This window comes from Camelus dromedarius, chromosome 11 (assembly GCF_036321535.1).
Source record: "Camelus dromedarius isolate mCamDro1 chromosome 11, mCamDro1.pat, whole genome shotgun sequence".
In the NCBI taxonomy this organism is placed as follows: domain Eukaryota; kingdom Metazoa; phylum Chordata; class Mammalia; order Artiodactyla; family Camelidae; genus Camelus; species Camelus dromedarius.
Genome location: NC_087446.1, coordinates 24,267,097 through 24,291,638, shown reverse-complemented (window position 1 = coordinate 24,291,638; position 24,542 = coordinate 24,267,097). Strand labels below are relative to the sequence as shown.

The following is a 24,542-nucleotide window of genomic DNA, read 5'->3' as shown; positions in this document are numbered from 1 at the left end:
TTGTTGGGTGGGAGGGTGCTCCCAAAGAAAGTGTGAGTCTTTCACGTTCTTTGCTAAGGTCCGGAGATCCACTAGCCTAAGGTGTTATTTGGAGCGAACCCACAGTCCTTTGATTTCTTTTCCTCCCCTCCCTCCCTCTGCCGCGTAAGCCAAACATGAGAAGCTTGGCGGGGTAGGGGCAAGAGGGCGAGCAGGCGGGAGGGGAGAGGGGCTGGAGGTGGGGGACGAAATCCTGGAAAAAACGTCCTGGGAAAATTCTGCCGGCCTCGCCCCGGGGCAGCGCTTTCCCACGGCGTGGGAGCCCCGCCCGCGCTGCGCCCGGCCGCCCGCACCCGAGTCCCTTCTCCCAGCTCTGCCCCGGCTGCCCCGCTCCCGGGTTCGAGCTCCCGTGGGACCAGATGATGTTCGCCCGCCCCTCGAACTTCACTGAACACTTCGAGTTCCAGAAAGTCCTCCAGGGGCGTCCTCTTCCACTTTACTAGTCGAGGGGCGAGAGCAAGCAGTTGGCTCTTTCTTCAAACTCCCGGGGCCCAAAAGGCCCAAAGGTGGGGCGAAGTCGGGACCCAAGACCTGGCTGGTTCCGATGCCAATGCTATGATCATTCGGCCCTGGAGCCCTTTGGTCCTTCGGGCCCTCCAACTTTTGGAAGGCGAACTTAAAAGAGTGGAGGGATGGAGTTCGGGCAGACCTCTTAGAATCATAAACTCGGGGGCTCAGATCCCCTGGTGGCCTGTGAGTCCACCGTGATCTGGCCTCCAGCTTCGCTCCTCGACGTATTTTACAGCACGGACACCCCGGGCAGGGGATTTTTCTATCGAATCGGTAGGCAAAGAATTCTTGGCCCTCACTCCTGCCTGCCACGGTCAGATTACGTTTCACAGGCTGGAGCCAGCTGGGAGGTGGGTGTATTTACTTTTAAACTTTTCTGTGCGTTCACTTCACCTTGTGTGGTTGTGTGTGGAGAGCGGGGGAGGGGGAGTTTCCAAATAGAGTGAAAGTCCCATTCCGCGGGTATCACCATGCCTGCGGGGCTGGCAGTTCTTAAAGTTTAGCAAGTCTGCAAATAACTGTAGAACACAATAGCGTCCCCCTCCCTTCCTCTCTCTCCCTCTCTTTTTTCCTTTTCCTGCCTCCAGACGCCCTCTCGGAGGCTGAAGCTGGGCAGGTCTCCAAAGGTGCAGCAGCCACAACAATCCCGCAGTTCAAAGTTAAGCAGCAGTTGCACAACGTCTAGCAACTCTCCTAGGCGGCTACTAACGAGCTGAAAGCCAGGAACATCTGAGGAGGTGAAGAGGAAGCTTCCAGTTCTCCTCCCTTCACCCCAGAAAGCCAGACATCCCCACCACCCACTCCCAGATAACTCTGAGATACGGTCCTGGCTGTTCGCTTGCCCGGCGGACCATGGCTCCCTTTGGAAGAAACTTGCTGAAGACTCGGCATAAAAACAGGTAAAGTCCCGCGTGTGTGTACTCGGGGGCTCCTGTGTGAAGTATGTGTTTTGTTGCAGTTAGATGCTGATGAAAACTGCCCTTGGGGGGAAACCAAGTCCTCCCTTGGGAGTTAGGTCTTGTATTTATACTCAGCTGGTGAGGATATTGTCCCAGCAAGGATGATGGCTGTGGCCAGTTCAAGGATCTCTGAAAATAAAACACGACTATTTTGACCCTCCCCCCTCTTTGGCCAGTTCTGGTTCCGCAACTAGCATCACCCAAATCTTTTCTTTGTATTGCCTTGCCTATTTGAGAGTAGTGGGATGGCAAGTTTTATCTTGCTTCAGACAGAGTTTTAGTATGTTATAGGAAGGGTTAAAATGTTGATGAAGCTATAACTAGAATTCATTAACCACTAATTAGAACGAAAAATACAATTGCTGATACAATCCGGAAACAATGCTGGCTCCCCTTAGAGTGGGGCATTCCTGAAACCTGGGAAGTTCCCAAAGTGAAAATAGTCTGTAGAGAAACTTTTTGTGAACTCGTTCTTTCCAAAATCTTTGAGAACTTCAGGTGGTTTTAGGCACTAAAGAAGTATTCAAACAGCTGCCCTCTTTAATCCTTACTATTACTATTTTACTTTGATTTGCTATTTCAAGCCTGCAGTGCCCATAGTGTAAATAAATGTATTACATACACACACACATACACACATACACTTTTTTCTTGAGCTGGTATGTCTGTTTCAGTTCCATTAAACATTTTATTAACTCAAATGTTACATTTTTTGCCTAAAAAAAGTGAGGATCATTTTAGATATGGGCTTTACTCTTTCAATATATTTATTTCGGCATAAGGGCTTTTCCACAGCTCTTCTCTCAGTCATGCCTGTTTGTACTTGTTGTAATTTACTTAGTGTAAATTTAAAAGCACGCAATTACATGGTAGGAAATGATACAATTGTTTTAAAGTGTCTGCATGATGATATAGAGGGGTACAACTTGAAAGTAAATCTCCAGACTTTATTTTGTGCATGAATGTCTGCTGGAAAATTCTGTTATTACCTCATTCCAAATGTATTTGTGATTTAGTTGACTAAGTTATCTTAAGAAACTAAAACACCAATAATCAATACTATCAAACTTCCATTTTATTTGCTAGTAATTTGACGGTATCACAAATATAGTATTTCTGATAGTGAAATTATCTGTATATTAAAATAAAGAAATGTCTGGGTATTCTTTAAAATACATAGTGATGATTATCAAAAATAGGTTGGTATTTCAGTGGTGTTGATGCATTAAAAAATATTTCAAAGAAAATTCTTACTGCTTTTTAATTGATTATTCAGTGGCATTAATTTGAAGTATGTTTGTTTAAATGCTGTCAAAATATGTAAAAAATTACTTTGGGAAAGTTTATGGTACGATACAGCACTTTACATTTTTGGCATGCTGATCTTTCTGAATACTACCCCACTAATTCAGGGTTTTTGTGTATTTGTGTGCATGTGTTTTAATTAATTGAAAAATTCTGTCATTGGTTTGCCAAATGACAGTGCAGTTAAACTGCATGCACCCCTGTGAATTTCCCTCAGGGAGGCACACGTCCACTTTTGTTACCTCAATTGGCCACTGCAACTTCTACTCTATTCATAAAACTAGTTTTCATTCAAAGAGGTGAGTATACAAACATTTTTAATATGCATTTTCTGTGCAAAATTATGAAAAAGTGGAAGGAAATAATAAAAGGTGGGGAGTTTAATAGTATTTCAAGTTTCTCTGAGAAAATGGAATGGTGTTCCCGAAGGTGATGCTTTAATATGAGCGAGTGTTTTGGCGAAAGTGTTAATAGTGAGGTTATGCATAAGTTGCTATAAAAACTGAGTGCTTGCCTTTAAAGATTTGTATTTTTCCAGTCTTTAAGAAACACTTAAACCACAGAGGTATCTGGGGACACAAAAATACGGGTATTTCAAACTAAGCAATAAACAAGCCACATGAAGTGTTGAAATAAAATTAATGCATATTTATTTTGTCAGGGTTTAGTATTGCTATAGATGAGATCTTTTTGTTTTGTCTGTTTTCTTTTTTTACCTTCTCAAAGGTGAAACTACAGGTGAAACTTAGTTACATGATTAAGTTTATCCATTTCATTTCCTGGGTTCTATAATGATTTAAATAATCCTCCTCCAAAATATACAAACCAAATAACTTTCCTTAAATGACAAGTGATTCATCCTTTGATGGAAAATGTGACTGATGATAAAACAGTTATCTGATAACAGCCAATGCATTCCTCAAAAATATAGTAAAACATTCCTTGTAGAGTGTAAAGGAAGAATTTCAGCAATGTATATGTGTACCTTGTGATATAAAATTTAATACAGCTATAAGAACTGCTTGAGCCTAATTGCATCTTTGTCAGTAGTTTAAAAAAAAATGAAGATTGTTAGAGGGAATATGAGAATTTTGAGATCTTAAAATTTTGAGAAAGTTTGTTTATTGAACTTTTTTGCATCCTATTCTCTTTTCATTTTTGTTCACTCTTAGGACAATATTTAATCACCCCAAATTGAACCCCCTAAGATAGTTCTGTTAAATAATCTCGTAATGCGTGAACCTTTGAGAGTTTTAGAGACAAATGGAAGGCAAATGAAACTTCAAAGTATGAGGCATAAAAACTTTTAGAAAACACAAATTGTCAAGCTTGAAGAGGGCATGGCCATAGCTGTCCAGTCGCCATTGCGTTCATGCCCAGGACAGTGGGACAGTGCCTGGCATGTGACGAACCTAAATAATACAGTTGTTTATATAATTTCATAAACTAAAGTTATAATCATTATTTTATTCTCCATTCATCATCTAATGTAAGCTGGTATTATATAAAAGTGAGTGTAAAGAATTGGTTGATATTTGATATAATCCGAAACCCAAGGAGATAGACAAATAATTATACGTATTTGGACACCAAGCTAATCCTACCCTACCAGAAAATCTTCTCTAAGTTTTAAGAAGCATTCAATTGAAAAATTTGGAAAATGGTCTTCAGGAAATTTGAGGATAATACATGGTCCCAAAGTGATTTTATTTGAACATACTAACATTTTGTGCTTTTCATTTCTAACTTTCATGTAAATAAAAGAAATAGAGCCAAACTAAAACTCTTTATGCTTACAATCAGATTAAATTGTTAAGTTTTCTAATTATAGTAACATTTAATAGGAAGAGTACAGTGTTCAGAGACCTTTTGGTCTCAGAAGATTGTTTACTTTGGTTCCCTAATGACAATATTCTGTGACTGAATCCCAATTTTTTGTTCACTTGAAGAATAAAAATGTTGGGGAGTTTAGATATTTTCCTTTAAATAAACTATTCAAGTTTCTGAAAATGTTTTCTAAAAGTCACGAGGTGACTGCTTGTTTCTCATAGAAAATACAAAGAAACAAATAATTAAGCATGAATGCACTTGATATTCATTATGGATATTCAATACTTGGATTTAGATTATTAACATAATCAAGTACTCATATAAATTCCATCTGTGAATGTGATTATATTACGTCTTATTTTCAAGATATTGGTTGTTTTAAAAGCCAATGCTTCTAAATAGCCGTCATCAACCTTTAAAAAGTTCAGAAAAGTGGAATCTCATTATAAAGCTTTTTGGGATAGTTGGTTGTAGGTTATGACTGTGCTTTAATTAATAAAATTTGGTGGTAAAGAATCAGTTGGACCTTTTCCTACACTTTACTAGAAGCAAAAATTTGCTATAGTAAAGCCGTACGTATCTCATGTTTGTCAGAAATAAACAATTAGAATAGTTCTTTCAGGTGATTCACTGAAAATTAACAATGACTATAAAAGGAACTAATTTAGTTAATAAGACCTTTATAATTACTCTTAGGTGATTTCAGTCAGCTTCTGGCTTTCCTTTGGCTTTCCCTCTACCTACATCACAGGTGGTAGCATTGTCACAAGATCAACTTGAGATTAAAAATCTCCCAAAATGTATTTGTAATAAAGTTCTTAGAAGTAAATAATGCAAACAATACAATTCTATTGTTTTATAGTTGACACATAAAATTTGTATTAAAATTTGCTTGTGAATCAGTTAGAACGGACTTCACCACGTTTTTTTTTCAACCAGGTGCTTTCTCTTGCTCCCATAAGTACTTCATGCCAGGAACACTTCATCAGAAGGAAGAATTAAGTTTTGCGGTTAGGGTAAAAGTTGCTGGCAAGATGGATGTTTTGTCTTTGTAATTAGAGGTATGGTTATTTATGAATTCTGCAGAACAGGAAGTTATCACGCACTGTTTTGTCTAACCTCCAGTAAATATTTGAAATATCCCCAAAATCAGATTGAGAAATGCCAGATATTTGAGTATATACATCTTCATGGTTTCCAGGTGTTCCTGAAAGAGATTTCCCTTGATGACACCTGGTAACGTAAGTAGTTGTTACTTGGCAGCCAGACAGCCCATTAGGAACAATGACTGGAATGCTCTATGCCTGGCAAAAATAGCCCAGGAGCAGTGGCAGCGGTGTAATCGAGCCCTAGGTTAAATCTTGAATTACTACTCTAACAACTGTATGCCAACCTGAAAGTCACCACCTAAGATGTTTTATTAGGTACTGTACTGTATCAATTCATGAAACATGTCAAGGTGAAGATCTTAAACCTTTTGAAAAAAAGTTTTAAAAAGTTTGTTGCCAGTTAACAATTTTCGTTACAGAACCTCTATTTAGCTGGACTGTCTAACTTAGAAAGTTTTGCTGATGTTTGACTGGTATGTAGTTCAGGAGATCTGTTAACAGCTCTAAGCAATTCACGAAAGTGTAGCTCTCTTCTTTTGATTTTAGTTCTAAAAATGGAAGGAAGTTGGAGTAGGATATTACCTCTTCCAGGTGTACGTAGATAGCAGTCCTGGACAAGGAATCTCTTTGTCTCTAGCATACTGGCTTTCTAAAATGAGGCAGCCTGTTTTCTGTACCATGTCCATGGGAGAGGACACATCCTTCTGTGTTCTGATGTTCTTTAATGTATATTTACATCAGAAGTTTTTAAAGACATCCCTTTGGCAAGGCACACACAACACATACAACATTGATTTCTTAAGAGTCAGTTATTTGTATTTCTTCTTTTTAGTAGATTGTGATTTAATTCTTGTAGTGCCTTTTGTAATACTACACCTTCTGGAGAGAGTTTGCATTTTTGTTGATTGTAATTTAAAGCAATTGCTAATGTGAACGGTCACCCAAAGGCAAAGTAATTACTTTTATATGAATGGAATAGAGTCTTGGGGAGATGTTTCGCTCTGGCAGCAAGATATTTCAAGAAAAAGAATGATCAGTGGGTAGTAAATATGCTGATAAACAAGGCAGATTATTCTCAAAGGTTTACATCTGCAGGCTAGAATGCCCTCTGCTTTTATAAGTAAAGTGACTTAAGATATCTATAAAAAATTCTCATTGCGTACAGGCTCAGTGAGAGCAGAGACCTTGCTGTGCTTACTTTGTTCTTTTCTAGATAACCAGTTGAGGAGGTGCTCAATAAATATTTGTTGTTTGAATAAAATGAATTCAAAAATGAATTCAAGTGCTGTACACCGGAAACTGACACAACACTGTAAACTGACTATACTTCAATAAAAATATATATTTAAAAAAATGAATTCAACATATACTCTCCAAATATAGCTGGTCCCCATACAGTACTTGAATCAGTACAGTCGTGTTGAATGGATTTGAGGGTAATTTGAATGAATCCATAAATTACAGGTTGACCTCTCACCATCCTTACTTTCAAATGGTTAAGGGCCATGTCTGAGAAATGGATGCAAAAGAGACTTTACTGGGCTCCACCTTGTTTTCTGGTAGAAAACAAACCAAGGAGCAGGCAACTCATTTCTCTCCAGGAACGCTCTTGCTTCCTTCCGTGCTCCCTGAATGCAGCCGCGTGTGATCTGAGTGAGGTTTGGTGGATGACGGTAGACGGCCGCTGTAGACCCCACTGCTGAATGTGCGACATTTCTTCCTCCTTTTGCGATAAAAGGCATTTGCAATCGGGAAATAATTTGTTTTCTCCTTTGAAAGGAAGATTTATGCTCTTTTTGTGTAAGATAATCACAGTTTGTGAGACAAAGGGAAAAATGCTAGAAATAGGCAGAAAATTCTCTTGGTTAACAACTCCAGCTCTTTAGTGACATAGCCTTTGGGCCATATCTCAGACATGCCCTTACTGGTTTTGTACCCTGCGGCAAATACCTCCTCTTTGTAATACAACAACAACAATAACAACAACATGCAAAGGCAAAGTTAAGTTTGACAAGTGAAGGGGTTGCTCTTTAAATAAAAGAATACACAATTATGAATAAAAATGTTGCTAAGGTCACTCTGGGGCCTTGGGATGTGACTGTGCAAGTGAGGTAGCCCTTATGCTTGAGCTTCGTTGGGTTCAGGGTAAATCCACCTCTGCTAACACTGCCTGTAACAGTTACTATGTGCCAAGCACCAATTTACAGAACACTTACAATCATGCTGTGAAGAAGGTCCTACTGTTTCCCCCATTTCACATGTGAGCCAATTATGACACCGAGCAGTACAACAATTAGTAAGTGGCAGAGACAAAATTCAAATCCATGCTCTTAACCATCACTCGGTATGACCTATTTAAATTTTCTCATCTTTAAAATAGAGTTATTCCTAAACCATCAAGTACATGGATTAAGTCTGACTCTATCTAAAAGACTTAGCACAGTGCTAGGACATTGTAAAAGTTCAATAAATGCTCATTCCTTGTTCAGGCCTGTTGGATTAAATATGAAGTATATCTAAGTTTTTGATCCCTCAGCGTGATATTTTGGGCTTTGAAATCTCAACCCTGACTCACTAGAACTTCTGTATCACCACTGATCTTCCCTAGATACAAAGAGGTACATCATAAATTACTGAACATAATTAGAAATGAGTCTATAAATGTCATACAAAACTTTCTCTGGATCTTGATGAAATATTTCAATTCTGACAGCTTTTACATTTAATCCTCACACCTCATCTGAGCCAAATTTAGGAGACTATTCATGATTTTGCAATGCATAGAACAGCATAGTTTAAGAGACATTTCCTTATGTGTCTCTGTGGAGTTTTGATAAAAACAAAGGATACATAGTTTAAATATTTTAGTGTGATCTCTGTCTAATTAATATGAGATTGAATGGCATACTTAAGGTCCCTTTCGTGTCTAAGCTTCTGAGATTTTAAAATACCCTCTTCAGTGTAGAATTTAATTCCTGTGTTCTGCCCCCCCCCCTTTTTTTTTACCTTTTCTAGGAAACTTTAAAAAGTAGAATTACAAGAAGAATTTTTTTTTTAATAATTTCATTTTACCTAAGCATGATGCATTGCCACGTAACCTCCACCATGAAAGGTGGCATTATGGTAAAAGTCAAATGTGTTTATTTCCAATTATAAGAAGATGTGATTAGTTTATATATTATAACGTCTAAGAATTATTGAATGTTCACTGTTTGCTAGAACACAATTTTAAGTTTAGTGCTACAAATATATGAATGTATGAGTTGCTGTCTTTTAATTTTATTTCTTTAGGACTGGTAAACTCTGCATTTTGTGTATTGTACCAAACACACAAGGACACAACCTCATTCCCAAGGGAGACTTAACTGAGAACACAGCACTGTAGTTAAATATCTTATGCATGAACTTTAAAAAAAAAACCAAACTCATCCATGGGAAAACTTCTTTGACAGAGTAAATAAAATCACAATCTTTATAAGACAATTAAGAAAACGAGAGTATAATCTCTTGGAGTTGAGGAAGGCTGTTCCTCTGTGGAGAAGCTGCTCTCTAGATGTTTTTGATGGACTGTAAGTATAAGTATGTAAGGGGGAAGTAAACGGAGATAAAGGAGAATAAAAGGCACATCGTCATAACTAGATAGCGTTTCCAAAACTCCCACAGTTAGGTGACAGGCTTGGACAAGAAAAGGGAACACAATGGGCTGTACACAAAGATGTAGGAGGGGGCTGAATCACACAAAGGATGACTCAGGATAATTAAAAGAGAAGAATTCAGGAAGCAGGCAGAAATATGGTCAGTTTGATGAGGCTCCATAATCTTGCTTGGGTTGGTAGCAAACAGTGTCTTACAATTGAGGAAGTATATTTTAAAATGTTAAGGATGTATTTACATAACGGTGTTAGACTTCACAGTTGACTGCTATTTGTTTTTAAGAATCATATCAAACTAGTCAGTTTATCAGTACATAAAATCGAGCTATTCTGCTATTTTGTGGGTCTTGTAAATTTTTATTCCATTAATGCAGATAGTGGTCCAATTTCAGCAAATTTTTATTCTCACAAATTGTGGTATATAATTGGTAGGAATTCAGTGTCTGAGGTATATTGAGATTTTGCACAGTGTATGCCTGTTCTCAACCAATGACCAAGACATTTTGTAGCCGCCTCAAATACCACTGACTACTCTAAGGCTCCTCATTTACTCTGACCTTTTCAGTCCTTCTGCAATTCCCTGCAGTTATGATTAACAGGGGGGTACTTAAGATCTAGCAGCAGCACATTAGTTTGGGGACACCATAGTTTTCTAGAGTAGAACCTTAAGATACCTACTTTTAGCTCTAATTACATTTGTCTGGAAGCTATGAGAGATGCTATTGAAAAACCATGAATATTTCCATGGGGTAGACATATAGTAACTACAATCTCATATGAAGAAAAGAGTTGTACACAATTAGAAAAAGCAATTATGAAGTTATATTGGAACTTTGAGATTCCATCTTTTTTAATAGTGCACAAAGTTAGGCATTTTACATCAGTGGACCACAGAGTATTAGCTTTAATGTCTTGATTGCTTGTTCTTTTACTCTAGAAGAGAAAGTCAAAGAATTTTTTCCCTAGAATCATAATAATTGGCATGTGACTCAGAGTAAGTTATTCCTTTAAAACGATCATTTTTAGTGGCTCTACTTTTAGTTAGCAGAACTTAACATAATCACAATTTAGATAATTCAGTCAAATGGCAACGTATGCTACATAACTCTTTGCACAGTCAGAGTATACTATAGTATTGCTTTCTTACCTACCTTAGCATCTAAAAAAGGATTCATAAACTACCCCCACTCTATCAGATTGGGCATTTGCTTGTATGCATTTCCCTTGCTGGGACTCAAGATAATAGTTATCTTTAAAAATTCAGAAATATCCAGCTAATCCCACATTTTGAAGGGCATTATGAAAGATTAAAGATGAATTTAACCATACTTTTAAAGAACTTTTGATTAGTAGACACATAGAGATATATAAATAATTAAAATACAAGGCAGGCATTGTAAAGTATCATAATAAAATCCAAATATTCAACAAAAAAATGTTTTATTTGGCTGATAATGTGTGTGACGTGTTATTCTAGGTGCTGGGGTTAAAACCGTGAGAAAGTCCATCAAGATCTCTACTCTCATTGAGCTTACAGTGCAGTGGTGGACAGACAGATAATTAGCAAACAGTCAATGACCAAGAAATTTCAGGTAGAGGTTACTGTTAGAAGAGTCAGTGTAGAGGCAGGATTTATAGGAATTCAAAATTGAGCGGATGCGGGCCGGAGAAAGTATCAGGATGGAAAAAAGAATCAGTGATAACGACAGTGTGGGGTCTGAGTAAATAGGAATACAGTTGTGTCTTCAGAAAGAACAGAAAAAATGGCAGGGATAATTTTGGGGAGGGAAGAGCATCAGGGTGAAGAGTGAAAACTCCAAGGTGTCATTTGAGTGTTGCCAAATCTCTCACCTCCCAACACCTGGTGTTTGGACACACTTTACCGTGAAAGCAACCTTTCATCCAACCTACTCTCATCCCTCCTGACGTCCATATGGGACTGATTAGTATGGAACGGACTGCACCTGGAGTGGGACTTTAAAGGCAAAACACACTGGTTCCCCAGCCAGGGCCTTCAAGCTGACTAATCCTATATTAAACCCACTCAATCTCCACCAGGCGATTCACAGCCTGTTAGTGATCCTTCAGTCTTTGCCTTTGGTTGAAATTACTTCAAGACGTGGCCATCACTTCCATGGGGTTATACATTTCTTTTGTTTAAAGACATTATTTTCACTTAAAAAAAAATCCCCTAGAGAATCATACTCAGAATCATTATGTAGATACTGGAGGTCAGAGAAAGTTTTAGTATTTAAATCAACAAAATCCTAATTTTTGGTGCAAGTAAGAGGTTGGCAAACTTTTGCGTAAAGGCCACATAATAAATATTTAGTTTATCTGGGCTATAATGTCAGTGTCTCAACCACTCAGCTCTGTCAGTGTCCTGTGGAAAGAGACATAGGCAATACATAATTAAATTAGCGTGACTGTATTTCAACAAAATGTTTTTTACAAAAATAGGTGGTGGGATAGTTGTAACTGCCAGGCCCTGGTTGACTGAAAAATTTCCTTTATTTATCTCCTTCCAACCCCTTTCCACCTCTCATGCTTCAAATAATAAAAGAAACATTTACCATCTACTATCTCAGGCAACTTAGGCTTCAAGGATGAGAGTCAGTCCAGGACCTGACTGGCAAACTAGCAAAAAAGAAAGAAAACGCTGTTCCTCAGTGCACACTGGATTCTGTAGATGCATCAGGAATGGGTATCCATTTCTATCTGGGGTGATGAGAGCAGGGTTTTTCAGAGAAGGTAAGGGAATTTTCCTAGAGGAAGCAACATTTGAAGCAGTGTAGGGGCTAGTCAGATGAGGAAAGGGGGAAAAAATGTGTTTCAGGCCAAGGAAGTAGGTTATGGAAAAGCCCAGAGTGAAAAATAGAATCATGACAGATACAGTGCAGTCCAGTCTAGCAATTCATAGGGTGATAGATGTGACTGTGACAGCCAGGGACCCTCAAACTAGGTCTGTCAGAGATCAGCACGACGTTAGGAATAGCTAACTCAAGGTGCGTGTTAAAGAGGGCTTGGCTATGGGTTGGAGCAATCAGATCATGGAAGGAATTCTAGGAATAGGCACGAGAGAAGTAAGAATAGAAGAGAGAGTGAGAGAAAAAGAGACAGAGACAGGAGAGGGATGAAGAGAGGGAGGAAGAGATGTAAAGAAATTGAAGATGAAGGACTTGGAAACCATTTAAAGATTTTAATCCAGGAAGGTACATGACTAGACTTTCCGTTTAAAAAGGGCAGCCTGGCAATATTATAGAGCACAAATGTAAAAGTGGGCAGGAGATTATAATAATATGACATGTCATGACTTACTATCATAATTTACTGTAAAGCTGAAAGTTGTCTGAACTGTAGTAGTGGTGATAGAGCTGAGGCTCACATATTTGAGACATTTTGGAGAAAGACTAAAACAGACATGGTGACTGGTAGTTAAAGGGGGATGAGATAGAGAAAAGAATCTAGGAAGACTCCCAGTTTTCAAGCTTGAGACAAAAGGTGGGGAGATGTGATAACATTCAGTAAGATGGGAAATCAAGAGATGGAATAGTTTGAGATTGGAGAAGATGGTGAATGAGTTTTGACGGGTCAAATTTGAAGTGCCTGTGGGTACTATAAATACCAAGTAAACATGTCAAAATGGAAGTTGGGAATATTGGTTTAGAACTCAAGGGAAACATAAGTAGATCTGGGAACTATCATCATACAACTGGCTGATAAAATTGAGGTTAGTATTAAAGTCACCCAGAAGATGTGTACAGTGAGACAAGAAATGAGTCACAGAAAGCTGGTGATGCCTATTTTATCAGTTATCATTACTGATAATAAAATATCCTAGAAATTAGTGGCTGAAAACAACAATTTTATTATTTGTCATGATCCTGTGGGTAAACTAGGGTGGTTCTTCTGGCCTTTGCCTGGGTTTGCTCACGAGCAGTGGGTTGGTTGAGGGTTGGGTTCCAATGGCACAGCTGAGATGGCTCAGTCTGTCTCTCTCCCAGTGGTCTTTCCTCTCAGGCTTTTTCTTCCAACAACTGTCTCAGGACAGCACTCTAGGAGGAAGAAGGCAGAAGCTTGAAGACTTCTTGACGCATGGACTCCAGACCTTGCACACATCGTTTTTATCAAATTCTATTGGCCATCCTTAGTCCCAAGGTCTATTTCAGGAAAAAGAAATAGACTCTGTCTCTTGATGGGAGGCACTACAAAGAATGTGTGGTCACCCCTGAATGATACCTACATTTACTGAATATGCAGAGGAAGCAAGGCCCTTGCAGGAACTGAGAAGGAGAAGCTAGAAAGATAAAGGAAGAACCATGGAGCGTGAAATCAAGAAGTTAAGGAATGGATTGCTGCACGAATGGGAGGGAAAGGTCGCAATGCATGTCACAAAGAGGTCAAGTCAGATCAAGTCAGTTCCAAAAATGGCTATTGGATTTGGTAGGAGATCTCTGATAAATCTAAGAAGAAATATGTCTGTTAGGGGTGTGTGGGGGTGGAAGTCATTTTCTGGTGGTGGTTGTTACTGGAAATTGATGAACTAGAGAAAGTGACTGTGGATTATTACCATTGGCATTTGTGAAGGAAGGATAGTTGAGGTATGTGGTCAAATGATGGTAGTTAGAATGTGACCTGATAGTAGGAAGGACCAGAGGTAAAGGCAGAAGATAAAAAGAGTTTAAGCAGTGATAAATTATGAAGCAAAGTCCTAGAGGAGGTGAGGAGGTGGAGGCAGTGAAATTCAGAGCACATTAAAGAGAGAAAAACTTTGGGAGGGTAAATGCGCACAAGGTACTCTCGTTAGAGATGACCGGTGTTTTTCTCTTATCAATGATGTTTCCAAATATCACCTTTTCCTTAACAAAATGGCATGATAGTCCTGATGTATCCTTGTTTCCACAAGTTACTAATGTGTTGTTGCTCTCTAGGTAATTGATTTGTGACTAAAGTGAAGAGCTGATTATTATCTTTTTTTTAATTTTTAATTTTATTTTAGAAAGACAAACAGGGTTTTATTTATAATATCTAAAGGGACAGAGCCTTCTGAATCCCAGACATCAAAGGGCAGTACAAAAGGAGAAACTAACAGCAATAGGAACCATATCCTGTAAGCATCTTTCTGCTTTACTTAAGATCTCTGTTGCTCAAAACCCTACCAAAATGAAACTGTTGTGGAAACAAATACCATGAATTCAAAATGATTCAGGAAAGTCTGATTTTTTATATTAATCTTTATGCAGTAAGAGTACATGGGAGAGGGAAATAGACATTACTAAATCCCCAATCTCTTTTTTTTTTTTTTTGAGCTGATTATCTTAGATGGAACTTCCAATTGGAAGTCTCAATTTACTACATTTTATTATACAGGATGTTCAGAAAATGGAAATCAGGGATACAGTGTGTCAAACACAGAAATGAGCATCTTGTGTTTGCAGCTATCCTACTGGATAATTCAAATTCTTACATATTTCTAGTGCCATTCAAATATGCTGGCATATCTCAGAATACATTTAGAGAAGGAAGAGTAGGTGGCTGCAGGCAGATAGAAGCTGAAAATCACCATCATTATGAAATATCTTCCCCTAAGAAGGCAAAACGAACTATGGACCTAGCTGTCAAAAGGAAAACAAATGTTAGTAGTTGACATAACTACTGCTATCATTCGACTAAATATGCAGGCGAGGTAACTCTTCTCTAATAAATATGTGTGGTTGTTATGAAATATTTCTTTACAAAGAAAAAAAATCAATAAGGAAACTTAAGGTATTTGCCAGGCACAGGTAACACTGGGAAGTAAGCTCTAGAATTTCCAATGAGATTAGATATTTTCTCAGCATTTCATCTGGTAAATACTACATGTTAAATATTTACATTTTGGGTATAATCAATTTCCGGGTTCTGAACTATGAGCTTAGTTTACTTAACTCCCGCTAGTCTGCAGTACACATTCCTTTCACATTCCCTTCCCGTTTCTGTGTTTATGGGAATTAAGTACAATATTATTGCTACCCTGCAGTTAAGGAATGCCTAGGGTTTTTCTTATCCTGCATGACTGGCTAATGTTACTTCCTAGAAAATTAAATTGGCATTAGTAGAACATAAAACGAGAGATTTTTTTCTGCATATGTAGGTCTAGGTATGTATAAAATTTTTGATTTTCAAGGTATTTTACTTTCTGACTGCCCCAGTTTTTCATAGAATGATGAGTTTTCTGAAGGACTGCAATTTTAAAAATTTTGATAAAATGTGACTAGTTTGTGTTTAGTAAAAACTATTTGATCACACTGTTTTCATGCTTCATCTGTCAAAACAGGGATCCAAATTTTCACAGGGACCCAAGGAAAGACTTGTATTCTTTATGGCTGATAGGCCCTGTGGCGATCTCCTCCTGAGATCACAGCACTGTGATCTCAAAGATGTTACATCAGAGGGCATCTGCCACGTGCTGAGTGAAATAACCAGAGTTAGCTTATGGGCCAGAGGACTTCTTCACCATTTGCCTGCTTCATTAATTCTAAGTTTGCTTGAACTTTGTGTAGGTGTGTTTACTTTATAGAAAGAATCAAAATTGTCATTTAATATTGTTTTTTTAATTGTATGTATAGTGTAGGGGAATAAAAAGTTTTCCTTGACCCACTTAAGGTCCCTGCTTGGGTCTGAAAATTAAACTGACCAAGACACACGTTGTAACTGACTATACATCAGTAACATACATACATACATACCAAGACAAATTAACAGGAGAAAGGCATTCAAGTTTATTTAATATAAGCTTTACATGAGATAGGAGCCTTCCCAAGGAAATGGAGACCCAAAGAAATGGCTAAACCTGAGTCTTTTTATGCTAGGTTTGATGAAGCATGGACAGTCATGGAGACAGAGATGGAAGTCACCCTTGACTATAGATAGGTCAAGGAATATCAAGTATTACAGTGAAAGGTACAGAGGATTAGAAAAAAAAAAAAAAGATTAGTCAAAATGGAAAGTGACTGTTAGTCATAGTTAAGACGAAATCATAAATTTAAAACTTCAAGTATTGATCTCACTATAACTTTTTTGCAAATCTTTATAAATAATCTTGTTAATGTTTCAGAGGGAAAAAAGAAAGCATTAGATAAAAATGAGTACTGTAGCATAATGAATTCTTTTTTTATTTTCCTCTGTCTATATAAATGATTTTCAAACATGTTTTGTGATTATAAACTATGTTAAAATAAACGGAATTGCGCTAAGCCACAAAACAGACTATTTCCATGAGAACCTTAGGATGTGTTGAACATTACCAAATTTAATAGAATATTAAAATATGTGTATAATTTTTAAGACTGTGTGCATGAAAAATGTCATAAATATACATACTTCTAGATGTAGTATAATATATAGTTAGAATGTATAGTAAAATATATCGAATAGAGTTTCAAATTACTTTTAATTCAGTTTCCAATGAGTAAAACAGTTAAAGATAATTGTGTAAAGCAGTTATATATTGGTGGGAGTCACAGTTTAGATACCAAGAGCATTTTCTCTTATGAACCATTCTTGAAATAAACTAGTTCGAATTTAGTCAAAACACAACCAAAATCTTATTCAGTTCTTCAATACACATTTCAGTGTAAAATTTCATAAGCTTTATTGATTTTTGTGTGTTTTAATCATGAGCAGAATTTGAGATACCCTATGTAACATCATGCAAGACATTTTAAAACGTTATATTTATTCATTGTTTTTGTCTCCTAAAATGCATAATTTAAATAATCTTGCTATATAATGCCATGACCTGATTAAATTCTGGCCTATAAAAATTTCCTATCTACTTGCAAATTGTATGCATGAACATTTATCAAATTAACTTGAAATTTCAAATTTAAACTGGTGTGAATTAAGTGTGTGTGTGGTAGTTACTTTATTCTTACAAATGTAATCTTTTGGAGTAAATGTTTTTACTCTATAATGTAACATGGAAGTTACGAATTTTGAGTCCTATAAATCCAAGCAGTTCCCAATTTATACCCAGTTGAACTATAAATAATCTGTACTTGCAAACAGATACGGCATTCCTATATAGCCTCTTATCTCAGTGTCCACCTGTTGTTACTTTCTCCAGGTAACCTTTCTCCAAGCAACCTCCATCCATGTTGACCTTACCATCTGCCATGAATCTCTTTGTCTCTGCTTCTTCGGTATTACAGAATCAGATACATGGGACTCTCTCAATACTTGCCTTTATACTGGATGTTCAAATAAAAGAATGATAGAGTTGAAGGAACCCAATTTATACCAGTTGGACTATGAGGCTACTAATAAAGGCATTAATTTTCTCATATGTAATGTGGAAATAATAACATCTCTCTTGATTGTACATAGTGACTATCAGGGTTATGTCAGCCCACATGAGCTTGAAAACTAGCAGATCTCCAGGGGAAGCCATATATGTAAGAACTCGTTCCTACGAAACAAAGAGAATCCCAATTGGAGTAGGGATCACAGAAGTACTGGGAAATAGTGTGTGTCATTATTATTATTCTAGGATACAGAAGGAGTCATCCCTACATCCAGACTTCTTCACGATGCAGTATCGGGCTGAAGGAGACAGCAGTAAAGGCTTTTATGTATGTGAGAGTTTTGTCAGCTAAGGGAGATACCAGGCCAGACAGAAATCCTTTATTACTGCATCAAAGCAGGAACAAGATTAATAAAAAAGGCACAAAAGAGAACACGTTTCCACATCATTTCTCCATAGCTGGCCGTTGGAAAAGTCGAGTGCATGGGGCACTGTGGTTCTATTACTATCAAAGGCTAATTTATGTGACAAAGTTCCTCTTTAAAAAGTAGTTTATGATTCTTTTCCAACTTAATGCACACGCCTAAACCGTCAAACTTGTAAACTTGTTTTTATAGTGTAATGGATAGAAACACAGTCTGGAGCCAGCTTTCTTGCTCAAGCTGCCTCCTTGCCTCACCACAAACTGGGTGACTATGTCTCTATTCAAATGTCACCTTCTTGGAGAAGTCTCTCAGAGGCAGTCTAAATAAAGCAGACCATTCCTTCTTCCAGCTCATTCTCTATCCCTTCATCCAGTTTGATTTTCTTCCTAACATTTACCACTATCTGATATTATATTAATTATGCATGCATGTCTGCGTCCTTATCTCTTTTGCTTATTGCTGTATCTTTAACATCTTCAGACATGTCTGGCCCATGGTTGGCATACAATAAATATTTGTTGAATGAAAGAATCACTAAGTGCAATAATGGACTATTTTCAACCCTCTGACCTTAATATCCTCCTGTCATTCGTACTTATGCATCCGTGGTTCTTCCCTAGTCCTAAGGATCAAACAAAAATAGTCCTGTTCTATCTCTTTTTGATCTCTACTTAGATTATTGTCTTAACGCTGGCAGTTCTAACTGTAGTTGTATTGTGGCTGACTTCTAAAGATAAATTAAAATTGCCTCTGTTGTCTTTGGTGACAACTTGCTCTTTCCGAAGCCCACCAGGAATTACAAAGGAAATTAAGATATTTTTCATGGTTTTCATTTTTTTCCCTTGCCCTAAAACCACTGATTCTTAAATAGTTTCAACCTCAAAACGCATCTCTCACTAAGGATAAAATCTAGAAAGGGTATTAAAGTTAAACCATCTTTCTGAGTTTACACAGGTGATGACAGAAATATAATGTGCTCCGTTTTTCTTTCAGATCTCCAACTAAAGACATGGATTCAGAAGAGAAGGAAATTGTGGTTTGGGTTTGCCAAGAAGAGAAGATTGTCTGTGGGCTAACCAAACGTACCACCTCTGCTGACGTCATCCAGGCTTTGCTCGAGGAACACGAGACCACGTTTGGAGAGAAACGATTTCTTCTGGGGAAGCCCAGTGATTACTGCATCATAGAAAAGTGGAGAGGCTCTGAGCGGGTTCTTCCTCCACTAACTAGAATCCTGAAGCTTTGGAAAGCGTGGGGAGATGAGCAGCCTAATATGCAGTTTGTTTTGGTGAAAACAGATGCTTTTCTGCCAGTTCCCTTGTGGCGGACAGCTGAAGCTAAATTAGTGCAAAACACAGAAAAGCCTTGGGAGCTCAGCCCAGCAAATTACATGAAGACGTTGCCACCAGATAAGCAAAAAAGGATCGTTAGAAAAACTTTTCGGAAACTGGCTAAAATTAAGCAGGACACAGTTTCCCATGATCGAGATAGTATGGAGACATTAGTTCATCTGATTATTTCCCAGGATCATACAATTCATCAGCAGGTCAAGAGGATGAGAGAGCTGGATCTGGAAATTGAAAAGTGTGAAGCTAAGTTCCACCGTGACCGGGTAGAAAATGATGGAGAAAATTATGTCCAGGATGCATATTTAATGCCCAGCTTCAGTGAAGTTGAGCAAAAGCTAGACCTGCAGTATGATGAAAACCAGATTCTGGAAGACCTGAGTGAAAGTGATGGAATGGTACAGCTGGAGGAACGACTGACCTATTACAGGAAGCTCATTGATAAGCTCTCCACCGAAATAGAAGAAGAGGTGAAAAGTGTTTGCACTGAGATAAATGAAGATGCAGAAGGGGCGGCTGCAAGTGAACTTGAAGGCCCTAATTTAGAAAGCGTTAAGTGTGATTTGGAGAACAGCATGAAAGCTGGTTTGAAAATCCACTCTCACTTGAGTGGCATCCAGAAAGAGATTAGATACAGTGACTCACTGCTTCAGATGAAAGCTAAGGAATATGAGCTCCTGGCCAAGGAGTTCAGCTCACTTCATATTAGCGAGAAAGATGAGTGCCAGCTAAAGGAAAACCGAGGGAAGGAATCTGAGGTCCCCACCAGCAGTGGGGAGGCTTCTCCTTTTACTCAACGATTATTTAACATGTATACAAATGACACAGACTCGGACACTGGTATCAGCTCTAACCACAGTCAGGACTCAGAAACAGCTGTAGGAGATGTGGTGCTGTTGTCAACATAATTTGAAAGGCTTCTTTCTGACCTACTTTAATGTCGTTCGTGTTTGTTTAATTTAATAGGAAACTTTATTTCAAATATTATACTCGGAAAAAAACGTAAAGCATATTAAAGTATTCAGTAGTTAATAAAAACTAGAGAAATTTGTAAGTTTCGTTTTGAGTTAAGACTTCCAACGTGACCTAATTATTACAAGTTCAAACAATGAACTGTTTATTAGGAGTTCGGCACAAATAGCTTGCAGGTGTACAACAGAGAAATAGTTTGATGGGAATTATAATCGCCCATAGCTTCTATGAGAAATGATTTGTGCAAACTTCAAACTAATTCTTAATATTAGACAATTGATATATTGAAACTCTACACGTGAACAAATAAAATTAAAATGTGCTGTAATATATTTTTGACTGTATCATTGGAATTTTACAATCTGTAAAGTACATGACAGCTATTATATTGTAACTGTTATTAATTCCGATCTTGGTTCTTTTCACTGATACTTAGAATGTATACCATCTCTGTTACCTGCGGAACTCCTCTACCTGTTTAGGCCTAGGTGACAGGAGGTAGGAAAGGTTGCTCTTGGGACATGCACAAGTGGATCAGACAGGGTTACAGATGAAGAAGGGGGTGCAGCATGAAACAGCAACTTTTCTAACGAAGCCTAAAATTATTTAGAGATGTGCATGTGTTTTCTCTATCTGCCATTCGAAGCTTTGGATCAAACCAGCAGTCTGTGCAGGTTCATTCTTTGAGTGAGATGATAGTGTGGGTTACAGAGAAAAATCACTGGGTCATCGTCCTGTGTAATTATGCCCTATTCACAAAAGTTGAAGGGATGCAACTTGGGGTCCTTTGTGTGGGTATAAAATAGAGTTCGACGTGCCATAAGTATGAGCATTTTGTCTCTGAACAAATGGAGAACTAATATGGTCAAAACTCTTTTGTTCTGCTATGCTGTAATTTAGATTGTCTTTGTAGTACTTTGTTTAAGATGCAAACTGAAATAAAAAAGTGCTGGCTCGACCTGCTACCCAATCTTCGAGCACGATAGTAAATATCCAACAAATTGAACAGACTATTTAGATCCCATCTGAACTGACAGTCATTACAGTGCCAGATGGGGCTCGGTTTCAATTTTGTTGTTTTTAGGAAGTTTCTGTCTCCCTCCTTCTCTTTCTTCTCTCCTTTCCCTTCTTTGCTTCTTGCCAGCGAACCCATGGTATAATCATACTGAAAACAATTTAATTGTTTTATTCTACTGTTAAATGAATACACTTGCCGCTAATTTTTTTCTTTAGCTGACACATTTCCTATATGTCAGTGCACATGTAAGTAGAAATATTATTTTACTTAGTTTTCACATGTGGGTATCAGTTAAGATTCCCAGTATTTCTCATTTCTTCCCTTTTACTCTTATGTTTACGGCAGTGCATGTTTTAACTCAGTTTCTTAATCTGTTTTTAAATTTCTCCATTCCCCCAGACTTTTCACCAATCTTTGGGAAGATATTTAGAATTGTCTTAATACTTCACTTTTGGGAAGCATCTAATGTTGCCATTTTTCATACCAAGATATTGCTGAAGGCCTTATTTGAAGTTGGAAGTTAAGAAAAGTAGGAATTTCTACTCCAGGGAAAGTACAGTGATAGAGAGTAAATAATAATGCTATGATGGGTTTAGTTAAAAAGAAATAACAGGGCAATTGAATAATCGCCTGAGAAAGGGAAGTTTATTTGCCTAATATCCCATTAAATCACTCAGCAATATGGTAAGCAATTGACATATTTATTGTTCACTGCTGGGGATTAAATTCAGAAAATCATCATCAATGATAAGCCATTTGTGATGTTTTTCTAAAATGAATGTAATCTCTTTGGATTACTCTTTAGTGAGAAAATAATGAAAAGAACATTGTTATCTGCTATGTAAATTGATCAATTATCCGAATTCAAAAGAAGTTCTGATAAGAAACAGAACTAGACAGATCATTTCACTTTAAAAACTGAATTAATGTGTGCTTTTATGTAGTTAAGCACAGCGATGCATTCTAAGGGCCAATTCTCCTATATTTTTACAGTAAATGATGTTAAAAATTTATCAGAAAGATGATTGAGTTCGAAGTTCACATGAGGAGATTTCTGTGTGTTCTCTACTTATCCAAATGTATTTGTGCTTTTGATTCATTGCAATATTAAATCAAAAGTTAACCATGATGAATCTCTAATTTAGAGTAATATATTAATACAAATAAAAATACTAAAATACGATGTCCTCATCTCTGAATACTGAGCTATTCTTTAATCAAATTGTGAGAATTTATATTATAAATTCAAAACTTAATGTTTTAATTACTTGTAGAAGCTTTATAATAAAATGTTTATAAATTGAGTAACCTCACAGGTTAACTATGAAATTGCTCTATGCAGCTAGAAAGTAGCAAGCCACACACAGGTGACTTTTCTTTCTTCCTGTAACAAGACTTAGATTTTTCACAGACTGTGCCTTGTTCATCCTCCCACGTGAAATGTCTGCTTTTACCTTGATCTGCTATAACCTGAAATCCCACCCATTTCAGGCTTTTTAACATGTTACCTCTTTCTATGAAACATGTATCATTCGATACAATGAGTTGTAATGTCTTATCTCTGAACCCACAAATATTTTAGGTGTATTTCTCAGAGAGGAGAATTTATATCCTGGCTTAGCTTATTTTTATTTACATGCTTATCTAAATCCCCTCCCTCAATGTATTATTGCTTATCTTATTACTTTGTCTTCTATCTTGTTAACCTTACTCCCTCCAATCACCCTCTTTGTCCCTACTCAATTTTTGAGTTGAATTGCTAAATTTTAGAAGATTGTAATCTGTTAAAAAAAATGATTTTCAAACACGGTAAATGATGCTTGTGCATTTTATACATAAATATGCACTTTAGCAGACTTAAAACATTCATAGCAACTCTACTTATAAATTCTTTGGGGGAAGCACTAAATCTTCCTGTTATTATGAAAACAATTTAATGTGGTTTCAATTTTCTGTTTTATTTTTAATTCATAGAGTCACTGATTTAAGGCAATGGAAATATTGTACCTTTTGAAGCCCCTCAATGGCTAAATTATGGTATTTTCCTCTGCATCCCTTGCATGTTAGAGAAAAAATCGGTTTTCTAAAGTTGGATTTTTAGTGGTAGACACACAAAATACTTCAGAATATCCTAAATCAAATCTTTATTTTACCTTCTCTTTTTAATTAAAAATATAAATAAATGGCCTCCATTAGTGTGTAGAAGCTATTCTAATCCATTAAAATTTTATTTTTCTATTTATTTAAACATCTGCTGAACAGGAGAAAATATATTTCTGTAGCTACATTTTATAATTTTTCAAAGCAGGATTATTGTTTTATTTAAAATGTATTTTTCTAGTGACAAAAGGAATACCTTTTAATCTGGTCTAGATTTCTTTGAAACATTAGGCTATTTCTTTTCATGCTACCTAATTGGTTTCATAACCTGATGTGACAAACATAAAGTATGTCTAATTTCTTCAAGTGTAACTAATCCAGAATAATAAAAGGAATAGTGGTGTACTTTCATGTGATACTGTTTGTCTTTCTGGGTGTGTTCCTTGGCTAGATTAAAAATACATTTATTGTATCAGTTGAAATTATATTAACTGCTGAGCTAACTCACACAAGTTTAAGATCAGGTATTATTTCATGACAATATACATATATAGCAAAAAAGATCTAATGAAATTTTTTGTTAGGTTTCGTACACATTTGTCTCAACTGTCAGGAAAGATTGTCCTCACTTTTATCATGGATGACTGGTTTTATGGCCTGGTAACTTGCTTTCTAGAATGAAATCCATTTTAATGTAAAAATACTCAAGTGTAAATCTCTCCTGCTATTACTCAGTTTGTCACTACACTTACTTTCTCAAAACAGGCCTTTAATTTTGACTGTCTTTAATAACTAAATCATTTGAAAAAATGAGGAAACTCATCTGCTTATTCTATAAATGACCATGAAATTACTCAATTAAAAGGTTGTATGTAATGTTCAGTAATAACACACAGAAATGAGTTAACGCTATTGTCTTGACCAGTGTTATTGCAATAGTCAGAGAAAACACACAATAGTCATTTTGTTACTCTAGAATTAACTTGTGTTTC

General features: G+C 37.0%; 1 protein-coding gene across 2 annotated transcripts; it reads left to right on the top strand.

Annotated features, from left to right (window-relative positions):
• The first annotated feature begins 346 nt into the window (after window positions 1-346).
• On the top strand, window positions 347-24,043 carry RASSF9 (Ras association domain family member 9). 2 transcript variants are annotated; one of them, XM_010975085.3, is made up of 3 exons: window positions 347-899; window positions 1,137-1,448; window positions 19,108-24,043. In XM_010975085.3, the coding sequence occupies exons 2-3, from the start codon at window positions 1,402-1,404 to the stop codon at window positions 20,366-20,368; spliced, it is 1,308 nt and encodes a 435-aa protein (XP_010973387.1). In that variant the 5' UTR covers window positions 347-899; window positions 1,137-1,401; the 3' UTR covers window positions 20,369-24,043. The 2 variants fall into 2 exon arrangements, with proteins under 2 accessions (XP_010973387.1, XP_031318917.1); XM_031463057.2 differs by lacking the exon at window positions 347-899 and having other exon boundaries at window positions 908-1,448.
• Window positions 24,044-24,542: the final 499 nt, after the last annotated feature.